This window comes from Lagopus leucura, unplaced genomic scaffold (assembly GCF_019238085.1).
Source record: "Lagopus leucura isolate 7727_CA_CO unplaced genomic scaffold, USGS_WTPT01 Super-Scaffold_100002, whole genome shotgun sequence".
Lineage (NCBI taxonomy): Eukaryota > Metazoa > Chordata > Aves > Galliformes > Phasianidae > Lagopus > Lagopus leucura.
Window position 1 is genome coordinate 6,449,786 of NW_024962263.1, and position 17,993 is coordinate 6,467,778.

The following is a 17,993-nucleotide window of genomic DNA, read 5'->3' on the forward strand; positions in this document are numbered from 1 at the left end:
GCGCGAGGAGGTGGCGGTTGGTCGGCGGCCATTGGCCCGCAGCCGTCAGCCCGCCGGCACGGTGAGGGCAGCGGCAGGGGAGTCCCCAGGGCGGCGGGCTTCCCCACCGGCGCGGGCAGCGCCAGGGCCGCTCGGTCACACGGAGGCGCCATTTCCTCTGCCCTTCCTTTGCCCTTAAGCCGCCGTGCCAGCGGCCGTGCCCGCGCCTCGTCCCGCACCGGCGGTCTGCGGGCGGGAGCCGCGTCCCCGGCCGTCTCCCCCCGCTACACAAGGAAACAAGGAGGGGGAAGAAGGGGCAGCAGGCTGCGCGGCTGACACCGGCCCGCTCCTAATAAAGCGATGGGGCCCGGCAGCTGCGTCGCGCTCCCCGCGCCCTATAAATAGGCTCCGTGCGCGGCCCGCGGGCTTTGGCCGCCCCGGCTCGGCAGGCGGCGCGGCGCAGAGGAGCGGAGCGCAGCGGGGCCGCCGCTGCCGCCAGGAGATCCCAGCAAGATGCCCCGGGTAGACGCAGACCTCAAGCTGGACTTTAAAGATGTCCTGCTCAGACCCAAACGAAGCAGCCTCAAAAGCAGATCCGAGGTGGGGGCACTCAGCATGCTTTCCCCGCTCAGCCCCTAAGTTCCCCAGCCCTCCGCCCTCCTTCCTTCCCCGCTTTATTTTTATCCCCCGCTCTAACGTAGTCGTGCCCTTCTCGATCGAAACGCCCTTTGCGAGGGGGGTGGGTGGATGCGGCGCTGCTTTTGGGAGCGGGGGGGTGTGGGTGGAGGGACCGAGGTTCTGCCCTGCTCCTCGGCGGAAAAAAAAAAAGGGAAAATAAAAGGGTCGGGGGGCTGCCTGCTGCCGACAGGTGCCGCTGCGGAGAGCGGGGGGAGCCGCGCTGTGTGCCGGCTGTGCGCCCCGCAGCCGGGGTGCGTTTGCGTCCTCCGCCTCCGGGCCCGTTGGGCAGCGATCCGCCGCTGACACATGTACTGAAAGCGAAAAGGCAGCCGTGGCTCAGCCTGCCCCGGGCTGCGAGCATGTCAGGTGGCAACGGGAGCGGTGGGCTCCGTTTCTCCTGCGGCCATTGTAACCCCTCCCGTGGCCTGCTTTGCGCCTCCGCTTCCCTTTTGGGCTCGGGGCTGCCCTTAGCGGGGAGATCCCCGCTGCTATCCCTCATCAGGGATCAGGGGAGACCCCAGGAAATCCTGTGGGGATTGCCTCCACGGAAAAGATGGCTGCCTCCAGAGCGAAGGTGCCTTCTGGTTCACCTCGCGTAACCCCGAGGCTGAGAAAGGATTTACTTTGACTGATGAAGGTTTTACTCTGTGCTGGGGGATGGAAGGAGGATTAAGCTTTTCTCCAGGGGAAGCAGAGTTGTGAGAGACTGAGATCAAGGGAATGGGGTAGAAAGAGAAGCCTGGAAAGGGCAGCAGGCGTGGTTGTGTCTGTTAGGGGCGTGTGGATGGAGCTGGGGGCCAGCAGCTGAGCTGGAACGTTCTTGTCACTGTGCAGGTCTAAGATTAGAGGGACCTTCTCAGTAGAAGGGTCACTTCAGGTTAGTCTTTCCTAAATTGCATGGAGTAATGTCCAGGCTGTGTGACTCGTGGTGCATAGCTGCTGCTTACAGGATCCGCAGTCTCTTCGCACAGCTTTTAGGCCCCTTCTGGCCCTTTGCTTTCAGCACTCACGGTCCCTCTCTAAAAGTCACTGTGCCAGCCTGGCAAACAGGTGGAGCTGTGCTCCAGCGAGTGGCACACTGCTCCTTCAGAGTGCTGCTGGATGTATATTTAGCAGTGTGCAGGCTGTGGATAGAAGGGTTGCTGGGAAGGGAAAATGATAGGGGGAACATGAGCTGATATGGCAGGGTTGTAGCGGGTGGCTATGATGAACTGTTAAAAGCATTTCAGATGAGAAAAAGTGTGTGTCATGTGGGGGGAGGGAGTGGGTCAGTGGAAACTGATGAAGGTTAAGAAATTGGACACCATCACTGAGGCTGTAGCTGTAGGAATAAAGTGTCTGTGAGAGCCAGATCTGAAATGGACAGCCACAGTCTGCCTCAAAACAGGAGTATAAATAAATAGTGCTGGCAGCGGAACAGAGGTTGCATACTACAGTGCCTCTTACCCAGCAAGCTGCTGCTTTGAAGCTTTTATCAGCAAGGGTTTTGTTTTTTTGGTGTGAATGCCTTAATTTGCACAAGGCTAGCTTTCTGTGCAGTCAGCTCCTTACCCAATTTGGGCAGTTTGCAGCTCTTCTTGAGGGTCTGCTATTCTGATACTTGGTTTTGATTCCATGTGCTGCCTTCAATTTGAAAAGATACCAAAAGTTTGAATTCAAACTCAGGGTAAAATTGTTGACAGCAAGGACTGGAGTCAGAGACTGTAGGAATACAGCATTGTCTGTCAGTGGCTCCTTGGCGCTCCCATAACCTGTTACTCTTGCCTTTGCTGGATTTAGCCTCTGCAGAATGTCCCATGTAAGTGCACTGGACTTGTAGCCCTTTAATTTTGAATTTGTAAATTTAAATAAGTCCTGGGAGCTTTAACAGAACAGCCAAAGCTCCCGTATTTTCACATGCCTAAGGTCTAGGTAGGACTTTTAAAAAAAATAAAATATCCATTTAATGATCTATTTCTTTTTTCCTGAAGGAACATTTACTGTTGCTGAAAGATGGTGAGCAGTCCTTGAATCTGAACTTATTTTTTCTTATGCACAGAACAATAAGCTATAAATTAGCTTATTTCCACTCAGCAAATAGATCTGGGAGTTGTAGACCTCTGAAAGCATCAGCTCGGCAGCATTCAGTAAGACAAGGAGGTCAGAAGAGTTAGTAGGGGAACCTGATATGCTCATCTTGCATACGCAAGAATGTTCTTCACAAGACTAGTGTATCATGCCAGAGCAGCTATAGAAAATAGCAGCAAGGGTATCAGTGGTAATGCTTGCTTTCCAGATGAGGAAACAAAAAGAAACCCTAGGACTATCCAGTATGGAGAAGCAGCAACTGTGGTGGATATGCTAGAACTCCAAGAAGCGAGGAGTGAAATAAAAAAGGTGAAACTGATAAGTGGTTGCTGGTTGTCTCTTGCAAAAGAAGATGCAGGAAGCACTGAATGTAGTTAGGAGGTAAAGGTCATGCTTTTTATGTAGTGAATAAATAAGCTTTGGAATTTATTGCTGTGGAATACCATAGAGACTAAAGATGTGAATGTTTTCAATAGAAGTACAGGGCAAGTTTTTTGTCCATGAGTGGCTATCTAGCTCAGGAGATCGGGGAGGTTTTTGTCTTCAGAGGTCTCTAAACACTGTCTTCTTGGGACCTGGGAAGGTAGGCTAAGGAAGGAGGGAATATTTAAACTTGCCTTGACTTTGATGCTTCCTTCCCAAACATTTGGTATTGGCTCTTTGGGGAACTAGAGCACCACATACAGCCCCCTGTAGCATTTCTCCTTTTCTTGTACTACAGAGGTCTCATTAATGGAGGCCCTGCAGTTATCCTACACAAATGCTGTTGTTACAGTATTATCAGCTGAGTGGATAATTGCGTGAGGTCCTTCTAACTGGTTGGCTAAAGGAAATCATGTATTAAAAGCTACAGTAGATGAAAGTGAGAATTGTTGACGTTAATGGCCTCGTGTTTCCCGTGTAGCTTTGCATCTTGCCTCAGACTTTTCTTAAGTTTACTCATCTTAAGTTCATTTGAAGGATACTTTTCCTCTGTACTCGTGTAAGGTTGTAGGTCTGGTACCCTTGTCTCTATAGGACTAGTTATGTGATGCTCTTTTTTTTTCTTTGTCCTTGTTACTAGTTACTAATTGCATAAAAAGTGAATGAAATACATTAAATGTCTTCCTTGTACTATTTCCCCTTGTTAGCTGCAGCAGGAATTGGTAGAAGAATGTTATGTCAGCAGAGATGGGTGGAGAACCAGGCCTCTCTGATAGTGAATGGGAAGAAGGGCGAGTCTCAGTTAAAATATATCTTAGATTGTCCTCTACAGTGACCCTTCACTTAGGAGCTTCAGCAAAATGAGAACCTGATCCATGATGTGTCAGTGAGACACAAAGTTGCTTCTCTTAAACCAGTGATGAAAAAATTATACACCACTGTATTAATCAGTCAGAATGTAGCCAGAGCTCAGAACACACTGACTATATGACCAATAGTACTGTGTTTTTTATATTGCCTGTTTACTGGTTCTGAACTTCAGGCAGGTCACTGGCTGTTCCTGGATTAAGGAAGTGAGGAATAATGAAAACTATGAAAAAGCCTTCATTTTTCACACTGTCATTTCAAAAACTAAACTAAGTATCTTACTGTTGAGCATGTCTTAGATGTCTTTTCCATTTTGCAAGATGCTAAGCAGACCGGTGGGAGCTAATCAAATTTCTGTATTCCTCTTGTATTAGAACAAAATAACTGATGTTGCTGCAATCATTTGAGAATGCTGAGAAGAATTAACTTTGAAGGCAAAGGCTGACATAGTTGTAAGAAATTAACTTAGAAATTAGCTTGCCTTATGGTTTAATAAACAAAGGTATGATTGTTCATACTGCATAGCCAAGAGTAGCTGGCAGCCATAGCAAAGAGTGAACTTGGTTTTGAATTATTATGTTGTCACTTATTTAAAGAACGGGACAAAGCTATCTATGCCCTGGAGTCAGAGGAAATTCCAGCTCTTACTTCTGTGGAGTTAGGATTTCAGCTCTGGTTTCTCAGTCAGCCACACAAACAGCTGAAGTTACTTCTGTATAAAATCACCCACAGTTGTCGCTGTGTTTTCTTTCCCTGTCTGTCTCTTCCAAACACATCCGCATTATGCTTGTTGTTGTTCTTTTAAATATCAACCCTCTTTTTCTTCCACAAGAGCTCTCTAACACAAAAAACAGTACTTTATATTTTCTTTGTCATTTGGAAAGCAGAGGTTATAACTCATAAATGAATTTAAGCGAGGCAATAGTTGAATGAAAGGAGGAAGATCAGAGAATTTGAGGAAAATTAAGAAGCATTGTTCAAACTTGCTGTCAGTGAAAGGGTCACAAAATTCATTAGGATTCAATGAGTTACTGAAAAGAAGGTGTGCTTGTTTGTTGCAGGTTGACCTCACGCGCACTTTCACCTTCCGCAACTCCAAGCAGACGTACACGGGAATTCCCATTATAGTGGCAAACATGGACACTGTGGGGACGTTTGAAATGGCTGTGGTTATGGCTAAAGTAAGTCTTGGTTAATTTATAGAAATTAATGGTTGGGAACTCAGTGAGTAAGGGTAAACAGCCCTTGTTAATTTTGAGCTATGAGTGAGAATGGGGCCCAGGCCCATTAGCATTAAAGGTGTGGTCTTGCTTCAAAGCAGTTTTCTACATTTCTGCAGCAGCACCGTTGCCTGGAGAGAGACCCACATTAAGAGTGTTAGTGGGAATGATTACTGGATGTAGCTCAGCTTCAGGTGGGGGACTTGTAGAGCTTAGTTTTTGGTGTGTATATATGTTCCATTGCAGGAAAAAAGCTAAAAAAGGCTTTGAAAGTGTGGGCTACTGAATAAAACTGCAGCAGTCAGGAGTCTCTAGTTGATTAGCCTCTGGCCTCAAGCCTCACCTTAATCTCTTACAGTGGATAAGCACAAGCAAAATATTGACCATAACTTTATTAAATGTCAGAAACCTGATCCTGAAAAGTTGTTCAACTATGCTAAGCTACCTTTGGAGAGCCATCTGGAGTTGTCTGGTCCCTTATTCACTGTTATTCATTGTTATTCTTTCAATCAAGATGAGTCTATACTTAAAATGGGAATTTCTGATATCCTGTTTGTTATTCCACAGCTGAGGGAAAGATGATTTCACTTGGACATTAATATAAGTTCTCTTATTTTTGCTAGCATGCAATGTTCACTGCAATTCACAAGCATTATTCTCTGGAAGAATGGAAACTGTTTGCTGCCAATCACCCAGAATGCCTTGAGGTACATTTTCATACTGTACATTATTATGGTTTATTGCTTTGTTCTGAACTCACATACCTTGAGGTCTCTTGGGAATACTGTTGTGAAGAAAGGTTTTGGGGAATGAAAGTATTTGCTCTTATTTAACACATCTAGGGAAGTGGCTTGTCCTCTTTGACTCTTTGAATCCATTTTGCAAGTACTTATGTTAAGATGCAAAAAGCAAAGAGTATCTATTCTTAGAAAGGAAACAGAAACACCCTGAACAAACAAGAAGGAAGCATCTGGGAATTGATCTGGCTGCTGGCCTTTTGTTCCTGGTGGGAGCAGTGATAGCGTTGGGAAGGGAGAAGCCCAAGTTCACAAATGTGAATCGCACTGTGTTAATCCATATGAACTGACCCTGCGTGCCCTACTGCTAGGCAGAGTCTTTGCTGTCAGGTATGAAAGCAGACACAGAGCCCGTGGGCTGGAGTGGCCCAAGTGCTGGATTGAAGTAGGGATAAGTTTTGAAAGTTGTCAGTGTATGTATCTTCCATTTACCTCCTTGCACCAGTAGAAGAGCAGGTCTAGTTATCCCCAGTACTCCTCAGTTTGGCACAGTTTTGAAGTGGTCCTGTATAGAGAAGAATACTGCATAGCTGTATTGTATCCTTACCTTAGGATTATGTTGTATAGACTGTTGATTACAGAATTGTCTGAAAGTCAGTCCTATCGCTTAGGTTCATCAAGATTCCTTTTTGCCACCATAGGTTAGCAAGTGATCCTAGGAATGCCTGAACACTTTGGCACTTAGGTAGCTCTTTGTGGTTCCTAATCACCAGAGCAGGCTCTCTTAGTGATTAAATTCTGACTTGCTCTGTGGCCTTGGATCTTTGTAGAGGTTTTTGGGCCAACTGCCATGGAAACTATTCTTCTAGCGTAGGGAACTTTTACAAAGACAAAGGAGGAAGTGATCTGCTTGTTTTTGATAGTAGCAGGCCCTGCTTCAGCGAGGGGGTTGGACTGCAGCCTCCAGAGGTCCCTTATAGGCTGAACTGTTGTGTGATTCTGCAGGTCAGGGAAAGGTTTAGTGAGCTTAAATCCAAATCCCTCTCTATGACACTACTTCAAATTTTGCCACTGTTTCCCTGGACCTACACCAAGTTTAGAGCTTCTGTGTCTGTGTTAATGTAAATAGAGCCGAGCATTCGTTCAGGTGATTATATTTGACTGTGATAAGCCACTTGGGAATGAAGTGCTCATAAAACAGTAACCTTGCTTTGTTTAAGATCCTGTAAACAAAACAGAGGCAACCTTCCTGGTACTGCCAGGAAGGCATTTATTTAATATTATATAGCGTGACTTTAATCAGTTTCCAGCACAGGTTTCCCTTGAAGTCTCCCCAAGACTACGCAATAGAAGATGTACAAGGAGTATTTTCTGCAGTTTTTACGAATTACTGCTCTGTTTTGTTCTCCCTCTGTCTTTCTAGCATGTAGCAGCAAGCTCAGGTAGTGGAAAAGCTGATCTGGATAAATTAACAAGCATTCTAGAGGCCATCCCGCCTATCAGATATATCTGCTTGGATGTGGCAAACGGCTATTCAGAACATTTTGTGGCATTTGTGAAGTCTGTCCGTGCCCTGTTCCCAAATCACACCATTATGGTAAGTCTGTAGAAAGGTTGGAGGATGTGTATGTGAATTCTGTCTGTGAAGAGGGCCTGCAGTTTGGCTGGTAGGCATTGAGAGCCCTGTAGTAGCTCCACCAATTTCTGCGTCCTCGTTGGAGGAAAAAAAAATGAAAAGAGAGAGAAAAAGAAGGCTGTCTGAAACATCTTGCTTCCCAGACAAATGTATGTGGACAGATATTCTTCTGAGAATACAGAGGGCAGCTCTATTCATCTCTCAGTTCAGCAAGGTGTTGACTCTTAGCCAAATGATGATAGTTTAATAACATGTTGGCATTGTCAGTCTTCCACTGCTGAAAGTATCTGTTCAGTGTGTGCTCTGATATAGCAGTGTGATGTTGAGATTTCGGGCTGGGTGGATCCAATTTTTCTACTACTCACATCCTCCTTCCTACACCAAATGCAACCTCTGATGATAAAATATGTAGGTTTATTTTGGTGATTCCGTGCTCAGGTTTGCTGCAGGAACGGGCCTACATCTGTGGTCAGTTGAGGCTGATAGCTATTTCCAGCTACTAGATCCCTAGTTGAACGTAGACTAACCCTTGCTTACGAGGAGAGCCATGGGTGTCTCGTGTAATTGTGAAGGAGATCATGAAGGAGAAAGCAGTCACTGCCAAAGCTTTTTGTGCCCCTTCTGTGATATTCCTGTTCCTTCTCTGAGTCCTGCTGCCATTCCTCCTCTGGTCCTTTTGCACTAAGAGTAAGGTGTTTGCATTTGGAAATGGGAATACTTGCAGCAAAGCCATACTTTGACTTGTTTCTCAGGGCTTTTGATGGAATGAGTTTGAATTTGTTTTCAGGAAAATAGCAGAAATTTTCGAGCAGCAGATTCTTAATGAGGCTACCAAACTTTCTTCGCACCACTGCTGCAAAAAGTTATGTGCTTAGGCAGCACTTTCCCACTTGTTCATGCCAAGCATAACTGTTTGCATATAAAATAAGTGTGGAGTAAAAATGATCATAAGTTCACAGTTTGACTTGGTTCAATAGGGAACTGCATGTTCAAGCAGCTCACAGAAGTCTACGTTCTTTCCTCCAATGTCAATAGAAAGCAGCATTCTTGCCTGCTTGAATGATGGCAGCCCTGGAAAATTGAGGTGATCTGAAATGCCTGGCAGGGTTCTAGGTTACCATAGGCTAATAAATAGGCATCCTTCATCACCTCCCTGCAGACGTGGCAAGCTTTTTGGTATGTCTCTGTTTCTTATGACTTTGAGGAGAACCTTTGAAAATTTGAAGTGATAGTTGTGGGTTTTAGAACTGGCTACTTCATGTTCACAATAGTAAGGGAAGGAAGTGTTTCCTTGCTTTGGAATTAGTAACACTAGTGTTGTTATTACTCCAGTGTCTTTGGCTTGAAGTGTTGTGGGAGGGAGTTTAAACAATTAAAAACAAGAACAAACAAACCAAACCTCTTCCATATTAGTTCTGGTGAGAAAATTGTAATCCCCTCTTCCACCTCCCCATAGACTGTTGACTTCGCTGGCTGAGGAGGGAACTCAACTGAGATGAATTGCCCAGAAGGCACTGGTGTAAGTGCCAGAATTGGGTTTCAAACCCAGATATCAAGTCCGAGGTCCTTATGCCAGTCTCATCCATCTTCCACGTCTGTTCAACTTTTTAGTACCTTTGCTTCTGTGACATAAGTTTTTTCCTCCTCTAAGTCTTGACCTGAGAGCACAACCTATTTAAAAACAGACGCGGGCCGTGACTTGTTCTCTTGCCTTCTCTGACTGTGGCTCCTCTCTCTGATTGTGGCTTAGTATGACTTAGTATGACTCGTGTTCTTCATCTCCTTCAACAGGGACCACCTTTCATTCCTAAAAGCATGCTAGCAGACTTGGAGTGTTCAAAAACCTTCTGTTTTTGAAAGCTTCCAAAGTCTGTGCAGTCTCCAAAAGTCTCCAGTTCAGCTAGGGAGACACACTTATACCCCGTTTCCAAATGAGTTTACTTTGCATTCTGCACAAAAATGGCCTTCTGAAGCTGTTCCTGGCTGCAATACTCATCTAGACTGTTTTTGTGGTACTCTGGAAGACACGTCCTGCTGCTGCCTGTTCTCTGGCAGATTTGATGTTGTACTGTGCATGCTGTTGTAGCTTTCAAACAAAAGAGTTAGCAGTTAAATACAAGATATAAAAGTAAAGGAGCTTTCTCATAGCTGAAAGTGATCTCCAGGACCTTGCAGGCTGTCTTGTTTGCTCTCCTCAGCATGACCATTCATTCCATAGTCAGCTGCAGTGCAGTACAAAACAATAATCCAATCCCAGGTCTCTGGGAATGTGTGTTCCCAGGGGCTGTGTAATGGGGTCAGCTCTGAGGCTGAAATGTGATGTGCAAGGCAACTGTGATTAACATAGTACTCTCTGGGGCCAATACTCCAGTATAGATGAAGGATGTTTCTTGCGTAAGTACTCTTCAAGAGCGTTTCTCCTTTTCTAAATACTTGCTTTTATAATTACATTGCCTTATTTTTTTTCTGCCCTGGCCTTTTGTACTGAATTACAAATATCAGTTTATCCATGAGAGATAAATGATAGGGAACACAGGTGGGAGCGAAAAAGGACTGCATGAATTGCCTTGAATTAGATTAGATTGAGGATGGAGGAAAAAGCAGAGCTTCTGAGAGCTGCGTGGATTTGGCTCTACTTCCCAGAACTGAGAGTAATAGTTCAGTGGGGTGTTAAGGTGTAGCATAGCATGACATTTTTGGGTTGTGCCTCACACTGATGTCTAAAGCAGAATTTCAGTTGACATTAATGATGGAGGGACAGAACCTTTATAGCAGTAAGTGTAGTTGATACTTATTAGTGTAATTGCTGGTGTTAGGGTTCTTCCATTTTACTGAAGGCTACTTTAGCAAGCTAAAATATCACGCCAGCAAAGCCTTTCCAAATATTTATTCTGAATTTTTTCATTGTGTAGTTTTCTCTGTTATACAGAAAAAGCCATGGTGAAAGGAGCAGAGAATGTAGCAAAAAGAAGGCGGCTGAGGCAGGTTCATGCTTGCAGAAGGAGAAGCCCTTGCAAGATGTGGGCCAGAGAAGGCAATCAGAGCTGCAAAACCAGAAGCAAAGGGAAACAGATGGGGCCAGAAACCATTGTTCCCTTCAGAGTCAGTGACAGCACTTCTCATGGCCTCAGTGGCATCAGAATTCAGTTGGAAGAAACCATGTGGGTGCTTCCCAGTTTCTCTCTGCAACAAGCAGCAGTCAGTTTAGTTATGGTGTTTCCATATGGGCTGGAGTCCCAAAGCTGAGGCCAGCTGGAATCTCAGGTCAGAGACAGTGATGCTGCCAAGGCTGTCTTGGACTAGTCACTGTACTGAGCACAAACACCCACCTGATGTGGGCCAGCCTAGCAAAGGGCATTATCCCTACCTTACTGTGAAGCACCCCTTACTTTGGTGGGTGGGAAGTGTCCTTTGGCAGTGTTCTGAGAGTGTGGAAGCACAGACTGTGCGTTCTCCTCTAGGATACAAGAAGAAAGTTTGAGAACTGTTGTCACAGACTTTTCTCCCCAGCTTGATCCATTGCCATTTGTCAGCAGCTTTCAATCAGTGCAGCAGTGTTCCTGTCGTAGTCAGTGAGAGTCGATATTTATAGCAGGCTTTTATGAGGCACAGTATCAAATGCCTGACTGAGATTCAGAGGCACTACCCTACTGTGTTCACTAATTTTATATCTCTGTCAGGGAAGCTGTAGTCTTTATAATCCTGTTAGGTGAAATCTTGATCCCACTAAAGTCGGTAGTGAAATTCCTTTTGACTTTTGTGAGGTCAGGACTTCCCTCAGGTTTGACCCACAGTTTGGTCATCATAGGTAGTGTTGGAATGAGCCAGGGTGGCACTCACTGAAACCTCACACTAAAGGATGGTACAGCTGAATGTCATCCTGAGCACATAAGGCCAGGCCCACAGCCAGAGTAATTTGCTAGAACTCCTAATAACTGACCACATTGAAAGCATGCTGGTTAGCCTGAGCTGCAGGGACTTGCAGTTGTTACTGATGCTATTATTTTATTGCCCGAAGTAGCGAAGTTAGATTAGTGATAAGGTGATTAAGGGTATATCTTTTTCAAGTAAGTTGTACAGCAGATGAGCACTGCATTAGTATGTTGAGCATTGTTTTTGCTAACACAGTACATCCACTAGTTATGTTTCCTGACTGCTTTTTACTTCTTCGCACAAGTTCCAATTACTTTCTTAGTTAATTTTAAAGGAGGTTCATCTCTTTAGTCTCAGTCGTTTGACATTCATATTATCCATCTTTTGGTTTTTGTTTTTTTTCCCACTTCCAGTGATCTGTTTTTATCTTGGCGGTGGGCCTTTCAAAAGCCCTTTTACCTCTACTCAGCTGTCATGCTGGCATCAGTGATAAAACAGCCATTGGTTTCAGTGGAAGCAGAGGTCAGCTGGATGTGAGACAACAGCTTTCCTTGCTCTTCAGCTGTGATATTACAGTTCTTTTGCATGCAGATAGTTGTATCTCTCTGACAGTATTTTCTGTCCTCTTAGAGGCCTGAAAAGAGAAGCAAGCCTGTCATCAGCAGGCTGAAGTCTGCTATGTAGAGCTTCACATCTTCCCTGAAAAGTTGTTGAGGATCTGCAGATTCAGAAATACTGAAACACACTGGTGTGTGCACATGCATTCCAGGAAAAAAAACCCGCATGTTGGAGACATAAGTGCTTCTCCCTGTTAGGATGAACATTTTGAGTCAACGTATGCGGTTACAACATTCTCTAGCAGTAATTTTGCATTAAACGTCTGGTTAGCGCTTCTGAAGAGACAGCTTGACAACCTGCCACGCGCTGCTAATAGGAAGGCACTGCTGTTCAGTTTAAATACAGATTTGATCCTAAATCTCACTGAGCCACTGGCTTTAATATGTGTTTGCTCCTGTTGACAAATCTGTCGCATGTGCTCCAGTATTTCACCAAGTCATAACGTGCTTCACAGATAATCATCTGCTTTCCCAAAGTAGACTGCTTCCCAAATGTAAGCAGCATGCTCTCTGTCACCTCACCCTGGATTGTGTAATGCTTAGTGTAACAAATTGCCACTGAGCAGAAAGAAAGCAACACTTAGCTGGAAATGCTGTACTTACATATTCTCAGTTTCCCAATGATTCTCTTTTATTATTTCTATTCTTTTTTCCTTAATCAATATCATGCCATCTTGAGAAAAGTTAAGTGGTCCTGTGTCATACACCACAGCTTGCTGCCTAAATTTGTCATTGTTTTTTCAAGTGCCTCAGATTGTGACTTGCCAGCTGTTTCAGGTCAATGAAAGTGAGGAGTAAAATCCGTTAAAAACAAATAAATGATGAATTAGAGGCCAAAAAACAATAACAGGAGAATAGGCCTTGCCTGATGTTTTCTGGGCAGCTCATGTTAACCTCCACAGATGTTTTGTTTCAATAAAAATGAAGCAAATATTAAGTGTTTCAGGTTTTGCTTTCTGCTCTGCTTTTATCAGCACTACTACAAACACTTGCTAAGTCCTGAAAAATGGTTACATAAGAGATTTTCTCTAGGTCTTAAATTCAATCTTAACAAATGAATTGCCCATCTCAGTACAAGGTTAAAATGGATGATGTGGGCAACTGGAATCATGTTTCATGTAAGTTTGTTATATACAGTTATATACAGCTTTTGCTCGTTAGGAACATGCTGTAGACATTTCACAAAGCTGGGATCCAGAGCAGACTTGGTTTTGGAACATATCTCTTGCAACCTGAGCTTACTGGACCAATCATGAAAGTAATTAGAGTCTGAATTGTACCTGTATGATCTCTTTAATTTTAGTGGTGTGTGCAGAGAAGAATACGGTGAGCTATATTCTCTCTGACTATGTAGCTCAACAGGTAAAAGATCTGGATAAAACTCTGTTACCACAATTAGTCTTTGCTGCACTAGTCTTACAATTGCCTATATATGTGATATTGTTCCTTCTGTCTAGGCAGGCAACGTGGTGACAGGAGAAATGGTAGAAGAACTTCTTCTTTCTGGAGCAGACATTATTAAAGTGGGTATCGGACCAGGTAAGTGGAATGCAGTCAAATAAGGGTGGTTTATGGTAACACTTAGTTGTCCAGATGGAAGTAGCGTGTAACGCTGTAGCTGTCTGCTTGTCAGAATTCCTAGACCACTGAAGACAGTAAAGTAACACAGTGCCCTTGCTCCATAGTATGTTTAAGAAATACACTGGCAGAGTGCTAGTGTAATGTACTACAAAATGTTGGATGTTGTGTTTCCAGGAAATGTAGATACCTATAGTTAGAAGCACCGAGTTGCCTGAGTTGCTGATATAATCAGTGGCATTTTATGTCACGTTTTCTTCTTTTCCTCCTTTGTGTGTTCATTCATGTGCTCCTTCACTTTGCCATTTCTTTCACAGACCGCAGCTGGGGTCAACGTGTAGGCTGCCATTTAAACTGGCTAGCAGGTACCACTGATAGTATAGCTGTGATCGGCCAGTGCAATGCAGGAGGGTTCTTTATATTGCCAAATGATATGGCCCTTGAATGGGTAAGCTGAGAATAAGAAATGATGCGACAAAGGTTGCAGTTTTTCCATGGGAGGCCATCAAAGAACAGTAAATACTGCAAAATAGTTGAAGAGTAAGCAACAGAGATGTTGCAGTGCAGTGTCACAGGAAAGTTCAGGTATAAAAGACATAGTGTGGTTTGTAGCTTCAAAGTAGAAACAGATAGGACTAAATGTGTAAGCCTCCCTGGATAGCTGCCAGCACAGAGCTTTACAAGTTGATGAGCTAATGACACAGGTAACAGATGTTCCTCAGAGAAGGAAGGACACCTTTTAGGTCTCTCCAAGACAGTGGTTCACTTTGTGGATTATGGCAGTGATTTATTACAAAGCATTGGGCACATAAGTACATGCTTTCTCTGTGGAGATTATCATAAAATCATTTTTTTCCTACTTTGCAGAAATAATTTTGAGTGTTTGCTTGTCAGTGTTCAGCAAGATCACTGGAAACTTTTGCTTTACTGACAGTTTTGAGTGTACCTGGATGTCAGTTGGGTAAAGAGATTAACTGCAGTTGGGTGAAGAGATTTCACTGCATTTGGTTTAGGATCCGTTTTCTTGTTATCATGCAGACCTTTATGGCCTGTATTCTAAATGATAAGGCATGGACTATCAAAAAGCAATCCTCTTTTTGACAATTCCTCTTGAAAAGTAGAGAAGGTATTTCAAAAGATCAATAGCCATGTTATCATGTTCAAGCTGTAATTGGAATATTTATATAAATGCCTATAGCTTTTAAAAATATATCTATACACCTTTATATATATATATATATATATATATATACACACACACGTATAAAATATATGTATACATAGTCACACATGCACCATATATGTATACACACCCCCCCACATATTTTCTGTGATAATTATTTTTTAAAAATTCATGTAGAAAATAGATAAATAGAAATATTTATTGGAAGAAATATTCAGATACTAAAAGCTGATGCTGAGCCTCGCTGAAGCTGAGACTCTCTGGTTCCTTTGTCCCTTTTCCCTTCAGGCACCGTGGTCAGATTACTTTCCCACTAGGCATTAAATCCGTCAGCAGGAAGCATTATGGATGAGACCTAAACTGGGAATTGGGGACCTGGAGAAGAAGGGGAAGTGTTAGTCACTTTAATTACAGCTGCCATGAAGTAGTCTGATAGCATTTCAAAATTAGATTTCGTTTGTCTTCCCTTTATCCACGAGAATAACATTTACAATAGAGACTTCATGAGCAATAACACAGACAGAAACACATTTTTTTTCCACTGTTAAAAGAAAGCAGTCTTGCAACTCTTTTCCAACCATGGTGGTTCTGTGATTCTTTTCTGGCAGCCTAACTAACTGCCTGTGTTTTTTCCTCTCATTTTCTTGTCTAGGTTCTGTGTGTACCACTCGGATTAAGACAGGGGTGGGCTATCCACAGCTAAGTGCTGTTATTGAGTGTGCAGACTCAGCACATGGCTTGAAAGGACATATCATCTCTGTAAGTAAATATCATCTGCTCTCAGATTCCCACTGTGCAAACCATTGCGGAATGGGAGAATCAAACAGTCCAGTACCTTGCATGTTAAAGGCTATCTTTTTGTCATTTCCAGTTGACCACTATACAAGCTGCTAGGTAGTGAAGATTTAAAGGAACCAACTTGCTTTTTAATGTTTAAAAAGACTTGGGCATCTCATTCCTTTTTGCGACTTTGGAAAGCTGCTCTTTGTTCCCTGAATTGAGTTGTTGAGTTGAGTATGTTGGTACACGAACAGAATAGGAAGCTTGATAATTCTTATACTGAAGCAAAACAGTGCTTCCTACAAGAGATTTCTGAGAAATGAGTGAAATGTAAATACGGCCTTCCTGAGAGAGTAGGACTAAGTGACAGACAGGCAGCAGAGGGGAGTACAAGATAAAATGATATGTCTGTCTATGCCGTGATAGCTGGGTGGATTCAGATAGCATCCTCACAGAGCTCTTTGTGCAGGAACAGCAGCATTTCAGAGATGGGTGTGGATGAGCTTGTTTGCTACTGATGCTCTGGGGAAATGCTGAGCCTGCAGAGGAAGAAGAGGATATGTATGCATTGCCTGCTAATGGCAGCTTTCAGTCTACCAGCAAGATCACTCACCTCTCTTGGAAATCTGTAAGCATGGTCTCAGATTGAGCTAGACTGGAGCCTGCAGTACCCAAAGGTCCTGTGTGCTTAGGCATGCCTAGCCAGTCAGTGTGTCCCTGACTGCCAGGCTTGCAGAGACTCTGCAGGCTGTCTTGTTAGGCAGCTGATAATCAGGCATCAGGGCTATGCAGCATTCTGTGCTCACAGGTACCCCTACAGTAAACTCTCCCTCTGTGGCTGTAGGAGTGACTGCATGTTGAGTTTTAGAGCTGCTGCCATGTGAAATCACTGGAAGGGCCCAGTTTTGTTTGATTGGGTTGTGACTAGTATCCTTGTGAGGAAATGTCTGTTCTTCTGAGGAAGGAGAGTAGGGGAGAGGAGAACAAACTGTGGCAGAGGGCCTGACTATACTTGGAGCTGTGGCTATAGTGGAGCAAGTAAACAAGTATAGGGTGCAGTCAGATCTCTCTTCTCTTTAAAGTTAATGCATGTACATTCATTCCTCTCCCTGACTACCTTATCTGATTTTGCAGGGAAAAAAAGAGAAAAGCAGTCTGTGATTTTATGACTTGGGCAGTATTACAAGAGTTTATGCCTGTGGCAGACAGCTGAATATGTATGCAACAGAGCATGAAACTTATTTCTAATAAGCATGAAGCTTATTACTACGAAGGCTGGATAACTGTATGTTATCCAACATACTTGTTGGATGGTTGTCCTACTAGTCGTGCTCAGAAACCCATCCTGGTTTTGCAATAAGCATTTTCTGCTAACAGCTCTCTCAGTCACTTTTTCAAGAAAACATGGATTGTGTATCAGATGGCTGTGTGCAGTTCTGTTATTTCTGGATTTGCAGATGGATCAGTTCCTGACCTGCTTAGATCATGTAGGTTTCAGTGAGCCTACATACCCCCCTAGCCATTACCCCATAACAGCGGTGTCCAACACCTCTGCACCTCGAGTCTCTCCTTCAAGCTAATGAGACTAGAGCAAGGGTTGAAGGTATTATGCTTTAATTATGCAGTGTGCAGGTAGACACTGATGTGTTTATTGGAAAGGCTGGCCTGCATGGTCATTGCTGGACCTCTGGGAAGACTATTAAAGAAGAGAGGTACCTTCTGAGAGGAGACACCAAATGGGAGCAAATCTAAGTACATAACTGGGGCTAGACATGAAAAGTAAACTTGGCATTCCTCAAAATGTCTTGTTACTGCCATTTTGTAGATTAGGGAGGGGGCATACCTTGCCTGAGTCCAAAGAGACCTCTACAGGCAGAGTCTTACCATGGCCATCTACAGCAATTAGGCAAGAGAAAATATGCCTAGCTAGTTTTTATCACGTTGATACCAAAGTGGCAGCAAGGATGTATGGGATTCAAAGCCTACCAGCTGTCTTCATGTGGGTTACACCTGATGGTGCGGTGTGGGTATGTCCCTTGGGGTGCATTTTCTTCCCTTGTGTCCATCACCTTCATCAAATTGAGTCTCTCTAATGTTACCTGTAAGGGGAAGTCCTACTCACAGAATAAGACAGCAACAATGCTTAGCATGGTTATGGACTCTCTGAGGAACACAACACACTTCAAACGCATTCTCTAGCAAGTCTGCTAGGATGGCAGCACAAACTGGGATTTCAAACATTTTGTATTACTGAAGTGATCATGTATGGTTTTTGGAGCTGATATGTTGATAAAGAAGGTGACAATTTTTAGGCAGTCATATCACTTTACAGTCACACATGCACAGAAGGGGGGT

The 17,993-nt window shown here is 43.9% G+C and overlaps 1 protein-coding gene across 2 annotated transcripts in view; it reads left to right on the plus strand.

The window, feature by feature from the left end:
- The first annotated feature begins 422 nt into the window (after nt 1–422).
- GMPR (guanosine monophosphate reductase) overlaps nt 423–17,993 on the plus strand; it is a 38,001-nt gene continuing 20,430 nt past the window's right edge. For both annotated transcript variants that reach the window (XR_006178423.1, XM_042869007.1), the window contains exons 1-6: nt 423–579; nt 5,076–5,195; nt 5,858–5,941; nt 7,395–7,568; nt 13,555–13,636; nt 15,511–15,617. Coding sequence is in view for 1 of the 2 variants with exons in the window: in XM_042869007.1 (XP_042724941.1) it covers nt 493–579; nt 5,076–5,195; nt 5,858–5,941; nt 7,395–7,568; nt 13,555–13,636; nt 15,511–15,617 (654 nt within the window). In the remaining variant the exon portion in view is untranslated. The remainder of the gene's footprint in view (nt 580–5,075; nt 5,196–5,857; nt 5,942–7,394; nt 7,569–13,554; nt 13,637–15,510; nt 15,618–17,993) is intronic.